Source organism: Ursus americanus, chromosome 17 (assembly GCF_024610735.1).
Source record: "Ursus americanus isolate L20-20 chromosome 17, mUrsAme1.1.p, whole genome shotgun sequence".
Taxonomy (NCBI): domain Eukaryota; kingdom Metazoa; phylum Chordata; class Mammalia; order Carnivora; family Ursidae; genus Ursus; species Ursus americanus.
The window spans coordinates 10,961,913-10,985,806 of NC_142143.1; the positions used below are offsets into that span (position 1 = coordinate 10,961,913).

At 56.0% G+C, this 23,894-nt stretch overlaps 1 protein-coding gene across 2 annotated transcripts; it reads right to left on the reverse strand.

Annotated features, from left to right (window-relative positions):
- Positions 1-843: 843 nt before the first annotated feature.
- On the reverse strand, positions 844-23,520 carry CSF2RB (colony stimulating factor 2 receptor subunit beta). Of its 2 annotated transcripts, XM_087868718.1 has the most exons (15): positions 23,184-23,520; positions 20,797-21,012; positions 16,723-16,961; positions 15,659-15,782; positions 12,989-13,179; positions 9,514-9,665; positions 9,262-9,430; positions 8,643-8,778; positions 8,312-8,469; positions 7,024-7,163; positions 5,917-6,079; positions 4,341-4,431; positions 4,112-4,169; positions 3,177-3,280; positions 844-2,568 (listed from the first exon to the last, which is right to left on the reverse strand). In XM_087868718.1, exons 3-15 carry the CDS (start codon positions 16,796-16,798, stop codon positions 1,422-1,424), a joined length of 2,709 nt encoding a protein of 902 aa, XP_087724844.1. In that variant the 5' UTR covers positions 16,799-16,961; positions 20,797-21,012; positions 23,184-23,520; the 3' UTR covers positions 844-1,421. The 2 variants fall into 2 exon arrangements, with proteins under 2 accessions (XP_087724844.1, XP_045635857.2); XM_045779901.2 differs by lacking the exon at positions 20,797-21,012.
- Positions 23,521-23,894: the final 374 nt, after the last annotated feature.

A 23,894-nucleotide genomic window follows, 5' to 3' on the forward strand; every position in this document is an offset into this window, starting at 1 on the left:
AAGCCGGCAAATCTCACCTTGCAGACAAGCCTGCCTTGTGGAAGTGTACGAGCCTCAGATACAAAATCCAAAGACAAACTACAAGCTAGGGGAAAACGTGCACCATCCATGAAAGATCGCGTGTAAACAGTTTTAAAAACTTAATCCAGAAAAGATGAACACCCCACAGAACAAAGCCCTTAATGGGCTTAGCCCGGTCCAGAAATACGAACGCCCAGGAACACGGACATGCGTGCAAACTTGATAGTTATCAAATAATGCAGATTCAAACAATTTAATGCCTTTTTTTTCATATCAAAAAGGCACAGATTTTAAGGAACCACAATCCTCCGTGTAGGCCCAGACATAGATCCAAAGCCCCTGGGCCGTGGCCGGGGGAGGTGGGAGCTGTAAGTTCTTTCTGGAGGGAGGGCAGCAGCGTGACTCCAACTACAAGCCCAAAAGCATCCAGACCTTTGATCGTTATCCTTTTTTTCTTTGTTGAGCGGTTCTTCCCAACATTTCTGGAGTGCATGTGGTTTCTGGGCACCCCTGCATGTCTGAGCTGCCGCAGGCCCCATCAGCCGGGACATAGAAAGCAGGTCCCTGTAGCCAGCAGGCCAACACGCACACTGTTCCCTCAGGCCTGCAGTCCCTCACTCTCCAGCCATCGCTTGTGAGACCGGCGCCCCGCCCCCCCCAGCTCAGCACAGCTCTCCTCTTGCACACCCCTCACCACACCCATTGCTTGGAGCGCCCATTGCCACCACGCCTGGGGCTGCAAGCCTGCCACCAGCAAGTTGGGTCCTGCACTGCTCTCCGGAGCCTCCCCTTCCGAGGTCCTGGCCGGGCGGTGGGGGTGGGGGGCTCCTGCCTTCCTCCACACCACGGCTGTGTCCGTGCCTGCCGGGGCCAGGCCACAGACCCAAGTCCTCAACGCGACCAGACACGTCAGCGTCAGAACAGGCTCTGACCGAGACACGACATTTCAGAATGGGCTTAGCTCAGACCTCAAAGTCACTCAAATAATAAATTGGTGGAAAGAGAAAGAAGACAGCGGCGAAAGCTGTAAAAAAACAAAACAAAACAAAACCCCAAAAAACAAAAAACAAAAAAACCAAAAAAAACAGGGGCGAATAGAATGCATATACAGGAAGCTCTAATAATTTGGAATCTAAAAGTGAGTTGATGTGAAAGAAAAATGTGCATGTGTCTGTGTCCATCTGTCTGTCCATGAGAGAGAGAAGGAGGCAGTGGGGAGAGGAGAACTGATTGGCGGAAGGTCAAGTAAAAAGGGAGGAGGTCGACCAACTTCCCCACCTCTGTCTACTGGAACACGGAAGCCTCTCCTGGCTTTGCAGAGCGGAGTGTGGACGGGGCCGGGGGCCGGTGGGAGGGGAGGTGGACCTCCTTCCACTCACGCGCCCAGGAGCCGGAGGGCGTCAGCGCACCTCCTCAGGCCTGCCCACATCCCAGGGGGGCAGCGACAGGTAGTCCTGCTGCTGGAGGGCTTTGAAGTGCCGGATGGCTGGCATCTGGGGAACGGCCTGGCTCAGGGCCTTCTTGGCCTGGAACACCTGGTCGTGGTCCCCAATCTCAGGACAGGGTCCTGGGGAAGAGGGCTTCGTCTGGGGTGAGAGAGAGCCAGAGCCCAGGCCAGGGAGGAAACAGTAGTCACCCACCTGCTGCAGGACCAGGAGCCCCTCAGGGTGGGGGGAGGGGGGTGCCCCCTCTGCTCTGGGCTCTGCCGGGCTGAGCATGGAGCTACTGGCTGTAGGAGGGGCAGGATCGCCCAGAGCGGGCTTGGAAGACTGGCCTGGGGTTGGAGGGACATCCACATAGCCCTCGATTTCTGGCTTCCCGGGGGCTGGGGCTGCATGGGGCCCGCCAGCCCCTCCAAGACTCAGGCTCTGGTTCTGGTCTGAGGGCAGGTGCCCAGGGTGAACTGTGGAGACAGATGGCAGCTCCGTGGGCAAGGGGAGTGCCAGGTCTGTAGTGGTGACATAGCCAGAGGCCAGGAAACCACCCTCAGGGCCCCCGGAGCCAGGGGGCCGAGCTGTGAGGACCACGTCCTTTGCGCTGGGGCTGTTCTTTGCGCCTTGACCGCCTACCATCAGCCCGGGTGCAGAAGGGGCGAGGCCCGCGCCTGACTCCAGGGAGGGGCTCCCCTCAGCCTCTGGGCCAGGGGTCCTGTCCAAGTCCTTGGCCTGGCCCTGTGCCATCACCTGGGCCAGCGGGACCAGCTGCACCCGCCCCCCCGCGGGCAGACACAGGTACTCCAGAGCCCCGGGAGGCTGTGGCTTCTGGCTCACGCCTGCCTGCGGGGGCACCGGCTGGCCCAGCACATCAGGCAGGGAGTGGCTGTGGGGGAGCCCCAGGTAGGGGCCATTGAAGTCGAAGCCGGAACCCTGGCTCTCAGGCCTGCCTGCGGGGGCTGACGGTCCTGGCTGGGGGCCGCAGGCCTGCTCCGCCAATAGGTCCGAGGAGGCTGGAGTTGTGTCAGGCTCGCATGGTGATTCACGGGCATCTTTCGGGTCCTCCATGGTGAGAGGTGACACCTCGCTGTGCCTGTAGTTCACAGGGAACACCCTGTGGGGAGAAGGGGCACAGAGACATTGGGACCCCCCAGGGCAGCCACTTCGGCTCATGCTGGGGCTGGAGTGGGGAGAAGGCCCAGCCCCACCAGCACAGGACACAGGGCAGGGCAAGGGCGGGGAGCCAGCCCAGAGGGGATGTGGCACAGCACGGGCCTTCAGTCCCCCGCGGGTCTGGCTCGCCAGGCTCAAGCTCTTGTTCAAGGTCTTCCTCTGCCAGGTGTGGCTCCCCTCACCCCTGCTCCTTCATCTGCCCAGCTTCCGGGAGCAGGTGGATGCCCAGGCTGGGCATGTCCGGTCATGCCCTCATCCCTTTATCGCCCACCCCCACCACATGCCACCAGCACCCCTGTGAGGGATCTCCCTGGGCAGCGGGGCTCTAGTCTTCCACCTCCGGTCAAGTCCAAGGTCGGGGCCTCCCTAACCCGGGAATCAGGAAGCTCCTCCTGACACCCAGCTGGCAGGCCTCTGGCTTTAGAGCCACCGACCTCCGTGGCTCTCTCGGTCCTGAGCCACAGGCCAGAGGCCACCTCCTCTGAGCGTGCCGCGTGCACGATGGCACCACCCTCCCACCTCCTAGGGATCCCGTGCCCGGACACTCACCTGTCCAGCTCAGGGAAGAGGCTGCCTTGCGGCCCCTTGTGCGGGGGGCTCATGCTGACGAGCGCCGACATGCTGCCTGGGAGCTGGAGCCCCGCACTGCCGTTCTGGGGAGAGAAGGGGTGTTTGTGCTGTGGGCGTGCGAGCCCTCAAGAAGCCGAAGGGGCAGGGGACGGGCTCACAGGGGACACAGTGAGATACAGGGGATACAGGGAATACACAGAAGGGTCTCAGCAAGGTCAGGACCAGCCCTGGCCTCCTGACACCAGGAAGGAGAGGCCCACAGAGAGGCTGGGACTTGCCATGGGAGGAGGGGGACCTTTTCTCGCAAGGCCACAAACCTGGGGTGTCACTGCCTCCACACCGCCCCCTCCTTTCCTCCCCACTCCCCACTTGCCCTCCACAGGCAAGCTGGCCCTGCCTGACCAAAAGGCCCCTGTGACCTCCATGCTGACATCCTCCTTGTGACCATCTCAGCGTCCAGGATGTGCGCCCAGCCTCCCTGCCCGCCCCTCTCAGTTCCCTTCACGAAGGGGTCCTGTCTCCACCCTCCGCTGGCGTCTCCCACTTGGCATCATCCTGGTTTCTCCAAAGCTCAGCTCCACTGTCCTGTCCTCGGGGAAGCCATCTGCCTCCCATCAGCCCACCAGCTCCTGCAGAACTGAGCGTCTCCCTGAGCGCCCCCGACTCCTGTCAGGCCCCCGCTGCACTCCACCCTGCTCCCTGGGAGCCCTGGAGGCAGGGCCAGCCCTGTGTGTCTGCAGGTGCAGAGCTGAACTTGCTGGTGCTGGCCCACCTCTTAGAGCTTCCTGGCACCTTCCCGGGCCACCTACACCTCACCCTCAAAGTCACAGGAAGGGGGGGGGGTAGATATGGGGACACGGGCGCAGGAGTGAGGAGCCCCCACCACCCCAGCCACCTTCACAGCCGGATCCTACCTGGAACAGGTGGCTCTTGCTGGGGTTGGGGATTTTCTCCTCCCACTTCCGGTTCAGCCTAGAAAGATACCAGGAAGGTGACAGCTGCCAGGGACCTCAGGGAAGCTGCCCCACGCTCCTGTGCAGAGAGGAAACTGAGGCCCAGGGAGAAGGCGAGATTTGGCCAAGGCTCCCCAGGGAGCCAGCTGTGGGTTCTCGGGCACCCCCACCCGTCATGGAGTCCCCTTACCTGTACCCATACATGCCGCAGAAGCGCAGGGCGGGGAGCAATGCCAGAGTGGCGAAGACCAGGATGAGCACCAGGACCCACGTGGGTAGCACTGCGGCCGCCAGGAAGGAGAAAAAGAGCATTAGCATCTGGGGAGGGACAGAGCTGGAGGCTTAGGAGGTGGGAGGAGGTGAGGAGGGGGCAGTGCCCCCAGACCCTGCTCTGCCCAGATGCAATGTTCTCGAAGCTCACGTCGTGGGGCGCAGAGTGGGAGGGAAGGCCAGACGCAGGGCTAAGAAAGACAGGGGAATGGTCCAACCTCCCCCCACCCCACCCCCACTCCCGCAACACAAGGTTCAACGGCTGGGAAATGATGTGAAAATACGGGAGTGCTGGGGATCAGAGCCAAAGGCCAAGAAAGAATTCTTGAGATGTCTTCGATGCAGAAAGGTGTTTTTATTATAGCACGGGGACAGGACCCGTGGGAGAAAGGGCTGCCCAGGGATTGCGAGCAGTGACTGATTATATGCTTTGGAGTTGGGGGAGGTAAAGACTGCAGGTTATAAGAAAATTTAATTTTATCTACATTTCTTTTGCCTTTGTTCCCCACATCAGGAAGGACACAGAGGGTTTGATTCTTTCCAGTAGCAGGAGGGGGAGGGGCAATGACTATAGCCCAAGGCAATCACAGTGGACTTCGTGGAAGAGGCAGCACATAAGATTAAGCGCCAAGGAATTGGGAGGCTTGGAGAGGCAGAGATGGGAGGAACCTGGTGGAGGAACCAGGAGAAGTAAAGGCCCATCAGGAGGCCCAGCATCAAGCCCCCACAGGCTGGGCCCCTCCAGGACTCCCTTGGTCTCTTCTCTTAGGCCTGGTGTCCAGCCCTCTTTTCCACTTGATTGTAACCCTCTTCCTGGGACTCCTCCCCTGCAAGGCTGGCTGAGGCTGGGGTCCTTGCTGCTAATACCTCCTTCACCCTCCTGGACCTAGTCTTGTACTTGTCTCCTGGTGGCCAGTATGGTGAACAGTGAGGGACAATGGAAGCAGTGAGTGCAGGGAAATGGGGGAGGTTAAGAAATCTAGGGTGTCTGGGTGGCTCAGTTCGTTAACTGTCTGACTTCTGATCTTGGCTCTGGTCTCGATCTCATGGTTGTGAGTTCAAGCCCCATGTGAACTCCACTGGGTGTGGAGCCTGCTTAAAAAAAAAAAAATCAGAAAGAAATCAGACCAAACCCTTGCAGTCCCAGGCCTCAGTCCCTAGCTCCTGATGTTTGCTGCCATGGTAACCGTAACTGGAAATTCGGGCTGAGGGGTCACTAGGTGATGGCTGCCAACAGCTGATGAAGCCATGGGCCATATTCATAGAGGGCTAAGGTTCAGTCTAAGGGAGGAGCAATGGGGAGGATTGCTTCTTGCTGCTCTCAAGACCTCACCTGGAGTCTGTGTTGCTCACCAGGTGTCCCTTGGCGTGACTAGTAACACATAGAAGAAAGGGTACTCGGATGGGGTGGGGTCACACTTCTGTGTCCACATCGCCCTTGTCCTCTGCCCAGCTGGGCCGTACCGGGAAGGGAGGGCGGAGCCTGGGAGACATACCCCACTCGGTGTCCCAGAAGCACTCCTCACTCCAGTCGCTCCAGATGCCACGGTAGCCGCTGGGGGTGGGCTCGACCCTCACTCTTGCCCGGTACCTGGTAGAGGGTTCCAACGGTGGCAGCGACATGCTGTGGGCATTCTGGAGGGTTTCCGTCTTGCTCTCCTGAGGGCACAGGGGAGTGAGCAGGTGTGCTGGGGCCGAGGAAACTTGCTGGTGCGTGGGGGCAGGGCCCCAGTGTTTCTGCCTCGTCGGTCCCCAGCTGCAGGTGCATGCCCAGTCGGAGGCAGCACCCCCAGCCCCCACGGAGAGCCCTACTCCAGTGCTCACAGAAGTAGAACACTCTGGGTGGGACTGGGGACTGCGCCCCTGTGCCCTAGGACAACACCAAGGTCCAGAAATCCTGAGGACACATCATGTCCCACCTTCACTCTGAGACAACACCCCGCAACCTCCCAGCTCCTCAGGGACATCCCGGACCCCAATTATGGCCTTCCCAGGAATGCTGTGCAGCATGATTGGACCCTGGGGACCCGCTCCCAGCTCCCCCACTGACCACGCCCCTCCTGGCCTCAGTTTCCCCATTTCCAGGCTGAAGGTGTGCGGCTGGCTCCGAGGTTTCTGACTTGGGCCACGGGGAGCCCCAGGTTGTGCACTCAGGGCCCGACTCCTGGGGGTGGGCCAGAGATGGAAGCCTGGGCTGGGGCCCTGCCTGCTTTCTCAGGAGCCGCTCCGCTCTCAACGGCTGCGCGGTTGCTTCCCAGATAAAACTTCTCTGAAGAAGAGCCCCCAGTGACTTTGGAAAACCCTCCACCCAGCTTGTCTCTCTGGCCTCTGAGGCCTGACGTCTGTATCCCTTTCGCAGTTCAGTGTCCCCTAGTTCATTCTGGCCATGTCACATCACCTCTGTGAGCCTTACTTCGACCTTCACCCAGGGAGGGGACAGTGACCAGCCGACCTCACAGGGTCAGGACCACCAAGACTCAGTGGCTTCCTCTGACTGGTCACCTGCAGGGAGCCACGCACGTGGCAGGTTGGGGCTCTCCTGCGTGTTTTCTCACCCCGTCCCCCACCTCCGTATAGGCCCCTTCCTGGGCAGAGGGCCTCACCTCCCACGAGGCTGCATCCGTCTTGTACTGGACCTGGAAGGTGTGACCTATGTGTTTGTAGAACATCTCCTTTGCCGTCCAGTGCAGGGTATAGCCGTCTCTGCTTTTGGTCACGTTGACGGCTGGCTGAGCCATCTGGACTGGAGGGAGAGAGCGCTTTAGGGAACATTGTTCCTAACATGTCTCCAATGGAACGTTCCTTCCATTCCATGTTGGTCACAGGTGCTCTCTCTCACTGGGTCCAGCCCTCCTCGGGGTCCTTGCACCCCCGCTTCCCCATACTGTCCACTTGGGGCCTGAGCAGCCCTGCTCTGCACAGACGCTGAGATACACTTGTTTTGCAGGAAGGTGACCCAAAGCACGGGTTACTCCTCGCATTTAAGTAAAAACAAAACCGCTAATAACTGGCCCTCTTCCGGAGCACTGACTGTTGTGGGCGCTGTCGCACCTGTGCGGTCTGCACGAGTTCTTCCACTTGATTCTAACAGCACCCCCTACGTGGTAGGTCCTAGTCACCTGCCACAGTTCACAGATGGAGAAACTCAGCCCCAGAACGACTAAGTCACTTGTCGAGGACAGGCAGCTAACAAGGGGTGGAGAAAAAGATCACAACCCAGAAGACCCCCAGAGTGACTGGTGGATTCCAACCCAGGTGACAGAGACAGATGGGCCGTGGCCTCCTGCACACAGTCAAGCCTGGGTGCCAGAGCCTGGGGCCCCGAGAAGCCGCAGGAGGCTCCTTCGCATGGGGTCCTTGCTACTTAAGAAGAACTGGGGATATGATCCTGCAAGGAGTTACGACTCCTTTGCACGTATTCTAGCCCCGATTGAAGAAGTTGATCATAGATCAGTTATTTTGAAGATGGAAAATATCCACTGGCGGAGGATTTGGGGAATCTGAGAGAGAACAATCCAATCAGGGAAGGAAAGGGAAAGTTTGGTGTGGGGGGGTGGTGGTGGCGTGGTTGGCAGGCGGGGCGCAGAGCCGCTCAGCAGGAAAGCAGAGCTAAAGGAAGCGGGGAAACAGGTGTAAAAGATGTGTTCCTGGGGGCTATCGGCTGAAGCTTCCTACGTATCATTTGCCATTGTCACTGTCATGTTGTTGCTTCCTGAGCACTCCAAGAAGAGATTCGAATGACTTTTGTTCCCTTTGCTCACTGGGCTGCGTTTTGTTGACAGAGACAACATGGCGAGCCAGCCATCAGGAGTCGTGAGTTGATGTGGGGGACACACACGCAACAGGACCATTGCAGGAGCACCCACACTGGAGGCTGGGGGGCAAACTCACTGTTGTCTGAGCTCTTTATAAACTTCTCCTCCTCCTTCGGCCGAACGGAGACAGTGTACTGGCTGTGGTTCCCGGGGTCGGGCACTGGAATCTGGCACCGGTGCCGGACGTAGAGGCCGGGGAGCTCCTCCTTCAGCGCTGGGGAGCACTCTTCCTCCCTGAGGATCACGGTGGATGTGAGGGCAGAGGGAGGCAGGGGCCACGGGAGGGGTGCGACCTCAGGAGGAGCTGTGGCTTCCGCTGGGACCCCCAGAGTCAGGGGGAGGCCTGGAGAGGGCAAGGGGGCGAGGAAGGGAGGGGAGGGGAGGGGAGGGTGGAAGGGGACACTCACCCTGCATTGGGGCTGGTCTTGTAGAAGAGGGCGAAGGACACTGAGCTGGCCACCTCAGACCTCACTTCCCAGGAGCAGCTGAGCACGGAGGCCCCGTCGAAGAAACACTGGAGGTTCTGGGGCTGGGCCTTGTCCCCTGGGAAAGGCGACAGTCCCTCATTCATTCCCTCCTGCATTCATTCCTTCGCTCTTGGGGGCCTACCAGGAGCCTCATCTCAGAGAGATCATGGGCTGGGGCACCAGAAGAGCTCGGGCTTCAACGTAGCCTGGACCTTCGAGCTGGGTGAGTGAATTCTGTGACCCTTCACACCCCCTTGGGCAAAATGGGGAGAGCATCTCGTTTCAGGGCTCAAGGCCGTGACACAGGGATGCTGGTTTGTGGCCACGGAGCACAGCACTCAGGAAGAGACAGCCGCTCATAACGCCGCTGTCACTGTCACTGAATGTGCTCCTAGCCAGGAGGTGTGCGGACGCCGCGGCCCAGGTGGAATTGGCCCAGGGAAGCGATTCTATCCACACGACACAGAAGCCTGGTGGAATGCCGCAGAATGGACTTGAGGAGCTGGACGAGCCGCCCCCCCCCCCCACAAGGCCGTCGCCCCAGCTTCAGCTGTGCTACCTGTCTGTGAGTGCCAGAGGACCTCCGGGCTCCACGGGCTGGGCCGCCCCGAGAGCCCGGAGCTGGGGGCCAGATGGGTGCGTACTCGGGCCACATACGTGCTGCTGGGAATGAGGTGCTCTGGCTCCAGGACGGCCTGGGACGAGTTGACTTGGAGGGTGGAGGCCTCCTGAGGGGAGAGAAGGGCTAGTGGAGTAGACGCTGGTTGGGCCGGGTCCCTCGGCTTGGGGCGGAGCCGGCCATGGTCCTTACCTCCCAGGAGTCCTGAAGCCGCTTGTAGACCACCTCATACTCCAGGCTGGACAGCCAGCGGCTCTGGGGACCCGGAAGGGCCACCGTCCAGGTCAGCAGGAAGCGGTCCCCGGTAGTATTGATCAGAAGGTCCTTGGGCTCCGGTGCCTGCACTGCAGGAAGGGGGGACAAGGGCCCATAAGGGCTGGACGACTGTAGGGCGGCATTTTTCGTGTGGGTAGATGGGCCCCAGGCCGAGTGCTGCGCCGACCAGCTGAGTGGCCTTGGACAAGACCCCTTGCCTCTGTGGACCTCAGGCCCTTCACCTGCAAAATTGTCTGGGTTCACTGTGAATGTGAACGAAAGCTGTGCACGTATCACACAAACTCCATGAAGTGCTGGCAAGTAAGCTCCCAATGGAGCCCCCTGTCCCCACCTGTCCTCACGTGTCCCCGCGGCCCACCGTGCGGCCTATGTGGCCCCCTTCCAGCAGAGGGTGCTGTGACTCACGTTACTCCCCCTCACCCTGTCCACCTTCCTTCCCTTTCCACCTGCCCAGGGTCCTGCTCCTCTCAGAGCCCAGCATAAATGTCTCCTCCTTGGATCCGCTTCTTGGATCCCCCCTCCCCCGGGCAGAATCCTTCGCTCCTTTTCCTGTCCCACCACAGCCCACCGTATGGTCCTTACAACCCTGGTGCATTTATGCATTTTCTCCTTTCTGCCTCTCTAAGTGGTCAGGAGCTCATGGGTGGCAGGATTTGGGCCTTGACCCCCTTCCCTAACCCCATGGCCTGAGATTAGTAGTTCAGGGAATTTGGGGGACAAAGTGAGTGAACGATGAATGAATACACGAATAGGGACGCCTAGGCAACCTTCAGAGACTTTTCAAGAAATCATCCCATCAGCCAACAGCAAGCATCTGTCTGCTGGGCGAGCATATTCATTCATGAATGGCCTGGCTCCTGCCTTCCTGAAGCTTCTGTGTCTGAATGCTGAGGGGTGACTTTCAAACACAAAAAAATTCCATGAGTCCAAACAAGATGTAAGTGTTCTATGCTGGACGCAGAACATGGCAGCGCTGGACCCTCTAGAAAATCTTCAGGCTGGAATGGCAGATACAGGGCACCCCCTCTTTAGTCCCCCCACCCCGACACCCACAGCAGGCTCCTCAGTCCCTGCACACCTAGCCCCTGAGCCTGTCAGGGCGTGGGAATCCCTTTCAGCATGGAGTTACGGAAGCTGCTACCCAAACCTGCACCGACCGGGAACCCAAGCAAAAACCTATTCATCTGACCTGAGCGATTTTTAGTCCGCTAGCTCATTTCACAGTGGAGAATCTGGGAGAGGAAGTGCGATGTCCCAGAGCTCCACATGCGGGGGCCTCAGAGCGGGTCAGATACGCACCTGTCCCCCTGCCCGGCACCTGCCAGCCTCCCTGACTCACTGCCCAAATGGTTTGGGCTGGAAGTGACCTCCTTGCCGAACATATGCTCCAGGAGGCAAACACCACACTCCCTCCCCCATTTCTTTTTTGTTGTTGTTGTTGTTTTTTTGTTTTTGTTTTTTTGTTTTATAATGCTTTTTTATTATATTATGTTAGTCACCATACAGTACATCCCCGGTTTTCGATGTAAGGCTCGATGATTCATTAGTTGTGTATAACACCCAGTGCACCATGCAATATGTGCCCTCCTTACTACCCATCACCCCCCCCCCCATTTCTAAGTTGACATCTCCCCTGTGACCAGGCCACCAGCTCCATGGGGGCAGGGATGCTCACTGCTTTGCTGGGGCGTGTGGGCGCTCGACGAGAGAGCAGATGGATGGATGAAGGGCGTGTACACTCTCGCTGTGGCTTGTATGCACCCCTGCTCCGGTCCCCTGGCCATATCCCGGCTGAATTCTCATCCTCTCTCCCTGGGATGAGTGCCTTAGGTTGCATTCTGGGCCCCAGCCTCCTGCCGCCTCTCGTCCCCTGCCATCTACCCTGTGCATCACCCACGCAGCACCCTCACATTCCGATCATGTCATGTCCTTTCGATGGCTCTCCATCGCCTAGCTGTTGGCCTCTAAACCCCTTTGCAGGGCACAGAAGCGTCTCCAGGTCAGGCTTCTGCCTGCACTGTCCCTCTCCTTCCTCTCACTGGCCAGCCCTTTGGAAGCTGATGCTCCTGGGATACAATGATTGAAGGTTTTCCCAACCTGCCTTGTCCTCCCGTCTCCCAGCCTTACGCTGTTTCCTCTACCACGAATGCTTTTCCTGCTCTGTTCTCCCACCTGCCCTTCGGCTCTCCCTGCAAAGCTCTTTCTTCTGGGAAGCCTGTCCTGAACCCCAACCCCCCTCCCCGAGGCTCCTCGCCCACTGCCCCTCAGCACATGGCATCCACCAGTGGTTCAACTTCTGCTCTTTCCTGCCTCTCTGCATGCTCTGAGCCCCACTGGGATGGGGCCCTTTCTCATCCATCAGGCACGTTTTGAGACCCTGTTGGAAATGAATTCACCATGGCCTAACCCATCCCCTCTTGCAGGCAACAGCTTTGTGCTGCTGTGATGGAAATAGGCAGGAAGCAAAGGCCGGAGCCCCCTCTCCATCCTACGCTTGCAGGTGCACCGGGCTGCCCAGGGTTTGGGACCGAAGATGCTAAGTCAGACACAGGCTTCCTAGTGGCCTTGGGCACGTTCCTATTCTCTCGGCTCCGTTTCATTATCAGTCAAATGGAGTTAAAAAAAAAAAAAAGTAGTGCAGGACACCAGGCATTATTGTAATGATTAAATAACACTGGCAGTGTTTCCCAAAAGCCAGTCATCCGTAGGATTCTTACCATGTGAATTCCAACTTTCAAAGATGATCCCTTCGAACATCTCTATTTTAGGTTCATTCTGAGCACAGATATAATTGAACTAACAAGATTGAAGTCCTGGTTATGTTTCTGTATAATATACAGTCAAATGAAGCTTAACTATTTACATAAAATGATCATTGACACCCAAGAGCACTGATTGTTGGGGCCACTCAGGGAGGGCAGTGAGGCGACGACCTCCATCTCTAACGTGCAGGAAGCATGAGGCAGGTCTGGCCCCTCACTGTCACCACTGCTCAGGGGTGGCATTTTGGAAAAGTTATATAACCTCTCTGGGCTATAATCACATCATCTAAAACTGGGTTGTTGCAGACATTGGATGAGGCTAGATTGGTGATGAATGCTTTCAAGCTGTAAGGTTTCTAAGATTGAAAATAGGAAGGAGTGTTCTGGAAGGGAAGCCTTCACTGTTCGAGACGGTGGGGCAGCCAGGGCCAGGGGAGGCCATTGGCCAGGGGCTCCTCACATTGTCACTACAATGTCTCCATCAGAGGAAGACCATAGCTCTTCTCTCAAGAGACCAAACCCACCCCCAAGCCAGTGTCTCCACCCCTTGAGGACTCTCACTCCCAGGCCCTTTTGCAGGCTGGCCACCCACGGAGGGGCCACCCCCATCCGGGGACCCCAGGCCTTACCATGCTGGGTCAGAGTAATGGTGAGCTGGGTGCCCAGAGGCCGGTCCGGTCGGAATGAGAAGTAGTCTCTGTCAGCAATGACGAAAAACTCATAGGGAATGACACATCTTCTAGACACACAGCCGGGACACGGGCGGTCTAACAAGGCAGTGTCGTTACTGAGATCACAGGACACAGGCTTTGGAGGGTCCCTGCCAGGAGAGAATGTGGTTAGCCTACAGTGAGGGAGAGTCATTCATTCAACAAATGTCACTGAGTGGCCACCATGTGTGGGGCTCTGTCCAGGGCCAGGGGGACACACGCAAAACGACTGAATAAAATATGTCCTGTTTCAAAAGGAGCAAACTTCACATAGACAAATACAGCAGGGCAGAGAAATACGGAAGCCAGAAGGGCTGGGTAGGGGTGCAATTTCAAAAAGAGGAGGCAGGGCAGGCCTCGTGGAAAAGGTGACTTTAGGGAGCCATGCACATTCTGGGGAAAGGGGAGTTCAGGTAAAGGGAACAGCAGGCGCAAAGGCCCTGGGGCAGGCACAGGCTTGGCGTGTTGCATGACTGGGCGGTTACCCAGTGTGCTTGTGGTGGAGGCTGTGAGGGTGAGAGGCAGAGGAGACCAGTAGAGCAAGGTGACAGGCAGCAGTGTTTAAGAGGAATTTAAGGAATTTGGATGTCACAGCGAGTGGGGAAAATGTAGAGTTATGAGCAAAGGACTGATGTATCGTGACATATGCTTTGAAAGGCTTCCTCTAGTTGCTGGGTTGTGGATAGATTGGGTTGGGGGGAGAGTGGTAGTCTTGGAAACAGAGACCAGGTAGGAAGCTTCTGGCATATCCAAGTGGTAGGAAGTTGTGGTGATGTGAGCCTCGGCCAGATTCACATTCTATTTAAAGATGAAGTCGACCGCATTTGCTGGTGGATTAGAGGCACCGGTGTGGAAGGAAAGGGGGTAAAGGAGGTAAAGGAACATACTTCCCAGCTGTTCGGTTGGAGCCTCTAGGAGCTCCCGTTTAGCAAAGCGGGCTGTGGGGATGACCAGGAGCCGTGTTTGGGGGCAGGGCAGGAATCTGGTTTAGGACATGGGGGGCAGAAGACACCTTTCTCTAAGGACCTGTGGCGAGACAGGTGCACCTGCAGGCTTGGGGGAGGCGGGGCTGGCGAGCGTGTGAGAGTCACCAGCGCGCAGCCTCAGGCCGGGCTGGGTCTCTGCCACTGGATCCAGATATTCCAGAGTGGAGATCCAAACGTGAACTCCCGGGCATCTCACCCTTCAAGCTGGAGACAAAGGAAGGGAGCAAACAGGGAGACAGAGAAAGTGAGCTGGGGGAGACACAAGGAGAGGGGGGAGTGTGGTTGCTGGAAGCCAGGAGACGGAGGAGCTTCCCGAGGACTCGGTGGTGCTGCCCACGGTCAAAGAGGGAGGACCTGGAGACTGAGCACTGGTTTAGCAGCGGGGAGGGCTTTGGTGCCTTGGGCAGGAGCAGTCTGGGTGGCCCGATGGGGGCAGCAAAAGCCCAGGGGAGTGAGATCAGAGTAACTGGAAAGACAGTGAGGCTAGACAGCTCTTTGGAGGAGGGGGCCTTAAAGGGAGCCAGAGGATGGGCCCCGCTGGAGAAGATGGGGGTCAGGAGGCACCCCAGAGCTGCAGCGCGTGTTGGCAGGTGTAAGATGGGGGTCAGGGCGCATTCGCTCGGGGATCGGGAATGTCGAGGCACAGAGGATGTGGGGACTGTGGTGGCAGTGACATTCTTCAGCAGCAGGAGTGGGTGGGGTCCCGGGCGCAGCGTTAGACAGGTCTGGAGTAGGAATTCGCTGCAGGGAGCACCCAGGGAGGTGGCAGGGGGGTGGGCGGGCGGTGTGAGCACGGAGGGGGCCAGGGCCTCTCTTCCGGGGGCGTGTGTCTCGGTGCAGGAGGAAGCGGGCCACAGCCGAGGGGGGAGGTGGAGGTGGGCAAGGAGGGTGGAGACCAGAAGATGGGGGCTCCCAGGGGCGCGGGAGAGAGAGCTGAGTGGGGTGTGAGAAGTCGCTCCTCCCCAGGGCTGGCCTCTGCGGGGTGTCCCTGTACCTGTGATGCCAGCCATGTAATGATTTCTATTACGGTGAATTAGACTGTCCCCAGACCCCAGACGGTTCAAGGAATCTTCCCAAACGGCATATACCCCAGAGACCACGTGATGGGGAGCAAGAAAGCCCATACTCTGGAGGCGGCAGGGCCTTGGGGAGCCATGGAGGTCAGCCCCCCATCAGGCCAGACACAGGGCGCTGGTCCCCGCTCGGCCGCTCAGCTGCCCTGTGCCCGGGAGAGAGACCTCACCCCTGCAGCCTCAGTTTGCCCATCTGTGAACCGGGCATCATAGCCCTGCCCTGCCCACCACACAGTGAGGACAATGTAACGTCGACTTCTGCAGAGCCATTCTGTTCGATCGTGATGAAATAAGATCATCGCCATCACTGTCAGCAACAGCGATGTTAACGTGGAAGCCTCGTCCCCAAGCCGCGACAACAGACAGACGCCAGCACCTGGGCCTGGCAGGTGGCCTGCTGGAGCAGGAGCTCCTGGGCCCGGGGCTGGGGTCTCCCCGTCCCTGCCCTCTGTGCAGCCCCCACCCCGGCACAGCCGCACACGGCAGCGTCCCTCCCCACCCTCCGGCCCCTGGGCGCCCGTGTCACTCACTCGTTCAGCCTCCGGTAGAGAGTCAGGCTGATGAGCGGCTGGGCGCCCTGGGTGTTTGCCCACCTGCAGGTGATGAGGCTCTTGTAGTCATTGTAGCAGCTCAGGGTTTGCAGTGGGACGGTCTCTGCCCAGGGAGAGGCACAAGGGGGTCACATCTCTCCCCTGCAGATATCCCTTGTCCCCTCCCCTCCCAGCCCTTCTGGGCGGCCCAGAGCTGGGGGAAAGGGGTTTCCTAGAGGCCTACAGGCTGCTAGGCAGAGCTCCCTGGGGACCCTGAGGGGACCGGGGTTCTGTGGGTGCGAGGGCCCTGGCTGTGGACTCTCTTGTCCAGAGAGAAACACCATACTCTACTCAAGGCACAGCACATTTCCTGAGCCCCTGCTGGGCCCTGCTCCTGGCACAGGGTCTCCCTCCCACGCCACGAGGGGCACATGCATCAGACCCGGGCCCTGCCCCGGGACCCCTTGGGGCAGCCTGGGAGGAGAGGCACAGCCCCGCTCCTAAGCATCAGCATGGCAGAGCCCCGTGGCACCTCCCCACCCCCGTGTCTCCTGGTCAGCTGCAGGGCCCGGTGGCTGGGAAAGGGAATGTGGTTCTCACGGTTACCAGGGGAGCCGTGTTTTCCGGGAGCCCTTGGGGAGGGGGTTTGTGGGCCTCGGGAGCCAGAGGAACGTCCCAGCAGGGCCTCCGAGCAGGAGGAGGGTGCTGGGGCTGAAGCAGGGAGAGACCACCCGTCCGAGGGCCCCCAGGAACTAGTCAAGGCCGTCAGAGGAGCAGAGTGTCTGGGTGGGGTGGGGGCAGAGATGAGGCTGGAACGGCCAGCCTGGAGGTGAGAAGCCTCGAATGCCAGGCAGAGAAGTGTGGGCAGAAGAGCCCCACAGGCAGAGATGGACTCGCAGGAGAAGAATGAGAATCCGGGAGAGGGGTGAGGGGCACCAGAGAGGGTCAGGGAGGGGGAAAAGGAGGGAGGGACAGGTCTGGGGGCTTCCTGGGGGACATGTGGCCTTGCTCAAGGACCCGCTGTGAGGAGGAGCCAGGGAAGGGGAGGAAGCAACAGAGCTCACCTTGGGCCCCTGCCACGCTGGGCCCCCAGAACAGAGCCAGCAAGACAACGGGGAGCAGCCCCCGGATCAGCACCATCTCTGGGGCAGCTCTGGACGAATGGGGGGCCGGCTCCAGTGGGTCCAGGGCTGGGCAGGGGCTGGGGGTCCTCACTGGCCTGGAATCTTGGATTCTTCCTAGACTGGGGGCCAGGCCAGACCCATGTCCCCGGGTCCGGTGAATCCTCTCTCCAGGACTCTGCCTGCAGAAGAGACATCAGCTGAGAGCCGGCCCCTCCCTTCCTGTAGCCCCAGGACTTGGCCCATGTTGCAGAGCGAGCCCAGGAGTGATGCATGGGCTCCCGCACCCCCTGCCACCTCAGCGTGGCACCCAGGGCAGTCCCTTCCTCTTAGCCTCAGTGCCTAGGGCTCGACTGTGAGGGAGAGGCACTTAATGGCTTCTGCAGAAATGGGTCCCCACCTGGTCGTGCATCAGGAACTCCTGTGCAAGCCCCTGGTGACGGGAAGACCTGGGAGGGAGCCCCGGTATTTGATCTGCTCTGGGCTCCCTGAGGGCCACTGACCTGACCTGCTTAGAGCAATCACCCAGTGTGGCATCCACGGGCTCCTGCCCTGGGTGGGATCCCTCACGTGCTCACACCGGGCGCGCACACACTGGGGCCTGGTGCTGTCCCGCCCTCCCTGAATTTACTGTCATCCCTCCCACACCACCCTCAGAATGCCCGTTCCCTTTTCTCTGCAGAAGGTTGGGGATTTCCTCTTTTCATTTTGTCTAGCCCTGGGAAGTACCCAGGAGAGCAGAGCAGAGGACGGCGGTTCCTTTTCTCCCTGTGAGATTGTCTGAAACTCTGAAACTTCAAGATACACACACACACACACACACACACACACACACACACACACACACACAGAAGCAACTGTCTTCCTGGGAAAAGGACAGCTCTGGACGCAGCCGACTTGACCTTCAGCACAGGCTCTGGCCCTCCCATGCCAGCGGCCTGGGTTGACCCTCCAATGCACCCTGAACGTTGTTCTCTGCGCCAGTAACGTGGGTACAAACATATGTATCTCACATGAGAAGAACCCAACGCGGTGATGTCTGTAGACCGGTTAGTCTGATAAAAGGTCAGAAAGGGGCGCCTGGGTGGCTCAGTTGGCTAAGCGTCTGACCTCGGCTCAGGTCACGATCTCAGGGACCTGGGATCAAGCCCTGAGTGGAGCCCCGAGTGGACCCCCACGTCGAGCCCCTGAGTCGGGCTCAGCGGGGAGTCTCTTTCTCCCTCTCCCTCTGCCCCTCCCCCAGCTCGTGTATGTGCTCACTTGCTCTCTCAAATAAATAAATAAAATCTTAAAAAAAAAAAAAGAGGCTCAGGAAAGAAGAGTAGGTTTGTTTGGAACGGGGGAGGAGAGGATCTGCGCGCTTCAGCTCCTGCAAACGGGGGCAAGGCCGTGGGGAGGGGGTAGGAGTCCATGTGGCCAGTGCAGCTCGGTTTGCCCACCTGGGGCTAGTCTATAAACCCAGAGCTTCTGTTTGGGTCTTAACACAGGTAGAAATGCTACATATGTAAAAAGAGCGATTCATCCTAAAGTAAGTTAGAGGTTTCATACAATTCCAACAAAATTTACCACGATGGTTTTTGCAGGACCTCAGAAAAAAAAATATATGTGACAGCAGTTAATGAGATTTTTAATAATGAGGAGGGTCTCCCCAGTAGCAAAATATATTACCAATATCTGGTAAGGAAAGCAGCGTGTTGCACGCACACGCACACGCACAGGATAGATCAATGGACAGACTGACCAGGCGATTCGATTCTACCTGAGAATATAGTACGTGATGGAGGATTCATGAATCGACGCGAAGGGACAGATACAAAAAGTGCTAAGATACTTAACTGTAAACACCGCCACCTAAACCTCTACCCCGCACCATCCCCAACTATCAGGTTAATTACAAATTTAAATATAAGAAGTTAAATCACATTAAACTTGCAAATCATGTGGCAGACAGCGTCAACTCCTGAGCTGTCCCCTTCCTCTTTGCTAAAAGAAACTCCGGTTTCAATTGGGCTTGGTGCTACACAGAATAAATGATTACATTTCCTAATCTCTTCCATCGCTAAGCGTGGTCACGTCACTAAATATTGTCGAAGGAGATGGGAGTGGAAACATTGAGTGTGCCTTCCAGGAATGGCTTCTTAAAGGGAGTTGGCTGAAGTAGGAGCGCCCATATTTGCCCTCCTGCCTCTCCTGCTTCTTCCAGCCTACAACTTGGAAGTGATGGCTGGAGCTCCAGAAGCCGTTTTGGACCATAAGGTTACCTTGAGGACGGAGCCCTTTGCAACAGAAAGAGGGAAGCCTGGATCCTTCTTGTCACTGTGGAGCAACCATACCAGCCTGAGAGTGCTTACCTCTCGACAACTTTAATGTGAGAAAAAAAACAAACTTCCATATTGTTAAGCAACTCTTGTTTGGAGACCAAACAAATGCAACTGGAAATAGAAGAAAACTTCCCAGGGCTTAAAGGAGACGACAGCCCACTGAGTGAAGGGCAAACTCCATTTTTAATAGTCCATACTGAACCACTTGCTGGTAAGCTTTTGGTCATCCAAGAATAAAAGGATACTCCTAGAAGCTTCCAGAAGGAAACAGACATTATTTGCAATAGAATAAATGTCAGGTTGGCCAGATTTTCTCACAAGTGACCCTGAACTCTAAATAGATAATGATGTCTTGAAAATACTGAGGGAAAATATGTTTAAACCTGGAATCACTGAAAAAGTCAAAGTTACGTTGATGCTCGAGGGCAGAAAAACACATTTTGGAGGTGTAAGAACAAAAAAAGTTTTCAGATCTTTTCTGGGGAACACAATTACTCTAGGATGTATTTCAGGGAAAAATAATTGCCCAGGAAAGATAGTGTATGGTACTGGAATTAGTGGTGAGAAAAGAAGCCAATAAAACTTACACTAAGTAAAGAATTGTTACTTAGAAAGTGAAAATAAGTAAATTCACAATCACAATATTGAAGTAAAACGTAGATGATGTCAATGTGGGAGTTGGCTGAGATTAAGGGTGGAAAGCAGAGGAGAACCAAAAGCTCGCTAAGGAAAAGATCATGTCTTGTTTTGAGGAGCATATGTATGTTAATCACAACAAAAAGCTGATGGAAAAAAATACATTAAATACATGTGTTAAAAATGTAAGGGTCAAAAACCGTTAAGAGTGAGAGGTAAGCATGGGAGCAAAGGGCTGATAGGGAGAGGGACAGGAGGAGGGAGAGGGAGAAAAGAGAAGAGAAAAAGCAAACACCTTTTCACTCAAAACAAACACGCACACCAAAATTCCCAAGCTTGTGAAGAAATTTAATGGTAGGAATAAAAACTGGAAATGAAAAAACAACAACAAAAAAGCAAAACACAAATTCATTCCAGGCAAAAAGAATGTCATAGAGCAATCTGACAAAGACTTTTAAAAGAACCATGCATCATGGCCACATGGGGATTATTCCAGAAAGGGATGAAGAGCCACTGAGAAATCTCTTCATGATTAAAAGAAACAGACCAACAGATTAAAAGTGAAAAAAGGACCAGCTTATCTTGACAGACGCTTCTCAATATTCGATAATACAAAAGCCATTCGCGATGAAACAAAAGAACAGATGAACCTCGACAAAGGAGGCATTGAAGGGAACGCTGGCATTTCTGGGCGTCTATTACCAATCTGTAGTGACGTCAGAATCGAAAGGAAAATGTTCGTGTTCTTCTGGTCAAAGGAACAAACAGGGGAAGGCTGTCCACTACCACCATCTCCAGAGGTCAATCCTCCCTCCAATAATCTCTAAATTTGACACACTCCGAATCAAAACTCCAAAAGGATTTTTAATGTGCGTGACCAACTGATTCCAGAGGATAACAAACCCAAACATGAGAGATGGTTCTATTAGGCGGAAAAATAATGGGGCATGTAATCGTCAACAGATGGGATGGAAAACAGTAAGGAAAATAACCAAGTAGGAATTTGGGAGGTAAGAGTGGCATTTCTAATCACGGAGGAAAGGATGGACTACGTACTCACAATTATGATGTTGACACAGTTAGCTGGTAATTTTTTTAAAGTTGGATTATTACTGAGGCGCCTGGGTGGCACAGCGGTTAAGCGTCTACCTTCGGCTCAGGGCGTGATCCCGGCGTTATGGGATCGAGCCCCACATCAGGCTCCTCCGCTATGAGCCTGCTTCTTCCTCTCCCACTCCCCCTGCTTGTGTTCCCTCTCTTGCTGGCTGTCTCTATCCTGTCGAATAAATAAATAAAATCTTAAAAAAAAAAAGTTGGATTATTACTTTAAGTATTACCCACCCCTCCAAATCCTAGGTGGATTAAAGATCTAGAAGTCAAAACCAAAATGATAAAAGCGTTACAAGTATTGCCTTAACCTTAGGGGTTGAAGGAGACACCAAATCCAAAAGCATAAAGAAAAAAACAACGAAATTTGAGTTAAAAGCGACTAACACACTTTCATAGGAAACAAGATATCTTAAACATGGTAAAGGAAAAAGCCAAGTGATCGTCTGGAAACATATTTAAAACATATGTAAATGCATTGCTAATACGCCTAATAAATGAGCCATTCCTACGGTAAATATGTAAAAGGCAAAGAACCCATAAGAAAAAGGACACAACATCTCCATACGTATCATAAAAGGAGCCTCGTTGGCCAACAAGCATACGGCAAATGCATAACTTCACCCATAATCAGGGAAAGGAAAAATCCAAGCAAGAGTCAGTTCATTTTCATCCAACCATTGGACACGGTTGAAAGATTGATCATCTCCTAAAGAGAAATCGGCCTTTTGTGCAAGAGTGTGGGACTAGGTACATGTTAATTCAGCCGCTTGGAGGATGAGCAGACAATATTTATTACATTTTTAAACGCACAACCTCTTGCTTGGCAATTTCTGCTTCTAGGCATGTGGGCTGAGAAAGAAACATTGTCACAGGTGTGGAAGAATTGGAAAGAACCTAAACGGATATCAATATGGGATGGGGTAACCTGTGGTGTACCCCTACTAATAAATGTCCCTATTTCTTAGAGTTAATAAATGAGTTAAGTCTATATGTGTTATTGTGAAGCATTGTCCTAAATGTAATATTAGGTGAAAAAATAAGTCATAGAGTGATATGTATATTATAATCCCCTTTATGTACGAAGGCAAACTATATACTTGCAGCATGCTCAGGAAGATGCTTTGGAACCAGGGGACAGAGATAGCTGGCACCCGTCTTCTTTTGTGTTACAAGATTCTGGATCATTCTAACTGTTGGTAAAGCAGATACCCACGTATCCACTTAGTATTAAACCCGTCATCAGATTACTCAATAAGGATCCTGTGGCCTTGGTGGGCACGGCGGGGAGAACTGGTGACTGCGAAAAAGAGTGATCGAAAGCGAACAGGAAACGGTTCATTCTTATAAAACGATTAGAAAGCAGGAAAGATGAGACGTAGGGAAGATCAGAACCTGGTGATACGAAATTGCTACGGGGTCTTTGAAGACTAACAACTGTACATTGACAACTTGTCACTGGGGCCTGACTGGCGAGGCCCCACCGGCCCGGACCGCGGTGGGGACCAGGGGAACCCCTGCGCCCCCACCCACAGGCCAAATGCACGCGCCGGCGCACACCCTGAGGCAGCGACCCCTAGACATCTCCCCGCCCCCACACCGACCCCCTCACTCCGGCGGCCCGCACACTTGGGCGCAGAACACCCACACCTGGGCCTGAACCCCACGAAGCAACAGAGGCTCAGGGTGGAGCATGGAGCCAAAAAAACTTTCTTCCAGCGGGAAAATAGTCCCTGCGCAGGGGACTGGGCCCTTTCTCATTTTCAGAGTGAGCCTCCAAAGCCACACCAAGCTCTAGGCCGGAGCGTGACAAAGTTCCAGGTTTCCCACTCCGCCTTCGAGTCTCTTTGCACCCCTGCACCCCCCACGGACAGCCACCCCCCGCAAGCGCGCACGCGCCCTGGCTCTCCCACTCTCCTTTCTAAACCAGCGTGTCAGGGACTATTGGAGCTCTTCCCGTTCCAGAGACTAGAAGGCCGAAGCCGGGGGCAGGGAGAGGATGTTCTCACCGCCACCAACATCTTCGCGACACTTATTGGCAAAGCGAGGACGTGCGCAGGTGTGTGACTCCCAGGCCTGAGCTCTCCACTCCCCTGCCGTCCTCCCTGCTGCCAGGACAGGCGGACCCCGCGGGGGACCTCCCCTGCCCCTACAGCCCTTCACAGGACACTCAGGCCAGGTGGCAGCGCTGGCTGTCACCTCGCCCCCTGGCTCCTGGAGTCCCAGAGCCACATCTGCCCACTCCACGCCCCCAGGCTCTCCTCATCCTCCGTTCCCAGCCCAGACACCCCCCAGCTCTCAAGCCCTCCCCTGAGCCTGCCCCTGAAAGCCAGACCATACCTCTTGGTGGTGGGACAGCTCAGCCTTCTTCTGCCGGAGTGTCCAGGCGACAGGGGGCCTCTCGCGCTTCCTATTTATGCTGACGTCGTCCTTAGGAAACAGAGAAGCAGAAAGAGGAAGCGACACCAGGCCAGGCCGGTTTCTGTGACTCTTCACAAGATTGCCCAGCTTCTGAGAACTGTGGACACCGAGATATTAACTTTTTTTTTCTAGGCCTTCCTGAGTTTGCAAATGTTGTTCCTTCGGCCACAAGTACTGCTCCCTGTTCACTCCTACGCGTCTCCTCCTCCGTCAGCTTCGTGCCAAGTTGCTTCTCGCAGCCCTCCCTGAAGCCCCAGGGGATGCAGGGGGAGGTGACGGGCCCTAAACAGACAGACAGCGCCGCCCGGCGGGCTCCCACCTCTCCGACAGACAGTGCAGAGTGTGACCTTGTGCAAATCACCCAGTGGCAGCTTGTGACTTCACGGGGTCTCAGGACCCCCACCTGTTCCTCACTTACAAGGGCTGTCCAGAGAATCCAATGAAACGCTGCACGAGATGCTCAGAGCTGGGCGCTGGGTAGCCCCCAGGTGTCAGCCTGTGTTCCTGTGATTTCCCTGGGGTCCTTCTGTCTTGCAACCCCCATACTGTCCCACAGTCCTCAATGTGCGTGGCTGTCTCTCCCCAGCGCAGCCTTGCGTGTGGCTCGAGTTTCTTGGCCCATCACCCAGC

Excerpts from the sequence above, each read along its gene's own strand:
- CSF2RB (XM_045779901.2), bottom strand. The coding sequence starts at position 16,798 with ATGGTGCTGATCCGGGGGCTGCTCCCCGTTGTCTTGCTGGCTCTGTTC. Across the intron at positions 15,783-16,722 it reads CAGCGTGGCAGGGGCCCAAG|AGACCGTCCCACTGCAAACC; the intron begins GTGAGCTCTGTT and ends CTCCCTGGGCAG. Across the intron at positions 13,180-15,658 it reads CTCTACCGGAGGCTGAACGA|GGACCCTCCAAAGCCTGTGT; the intron begins GTGAGTGACACG and ends CTCTCCTGGCAG.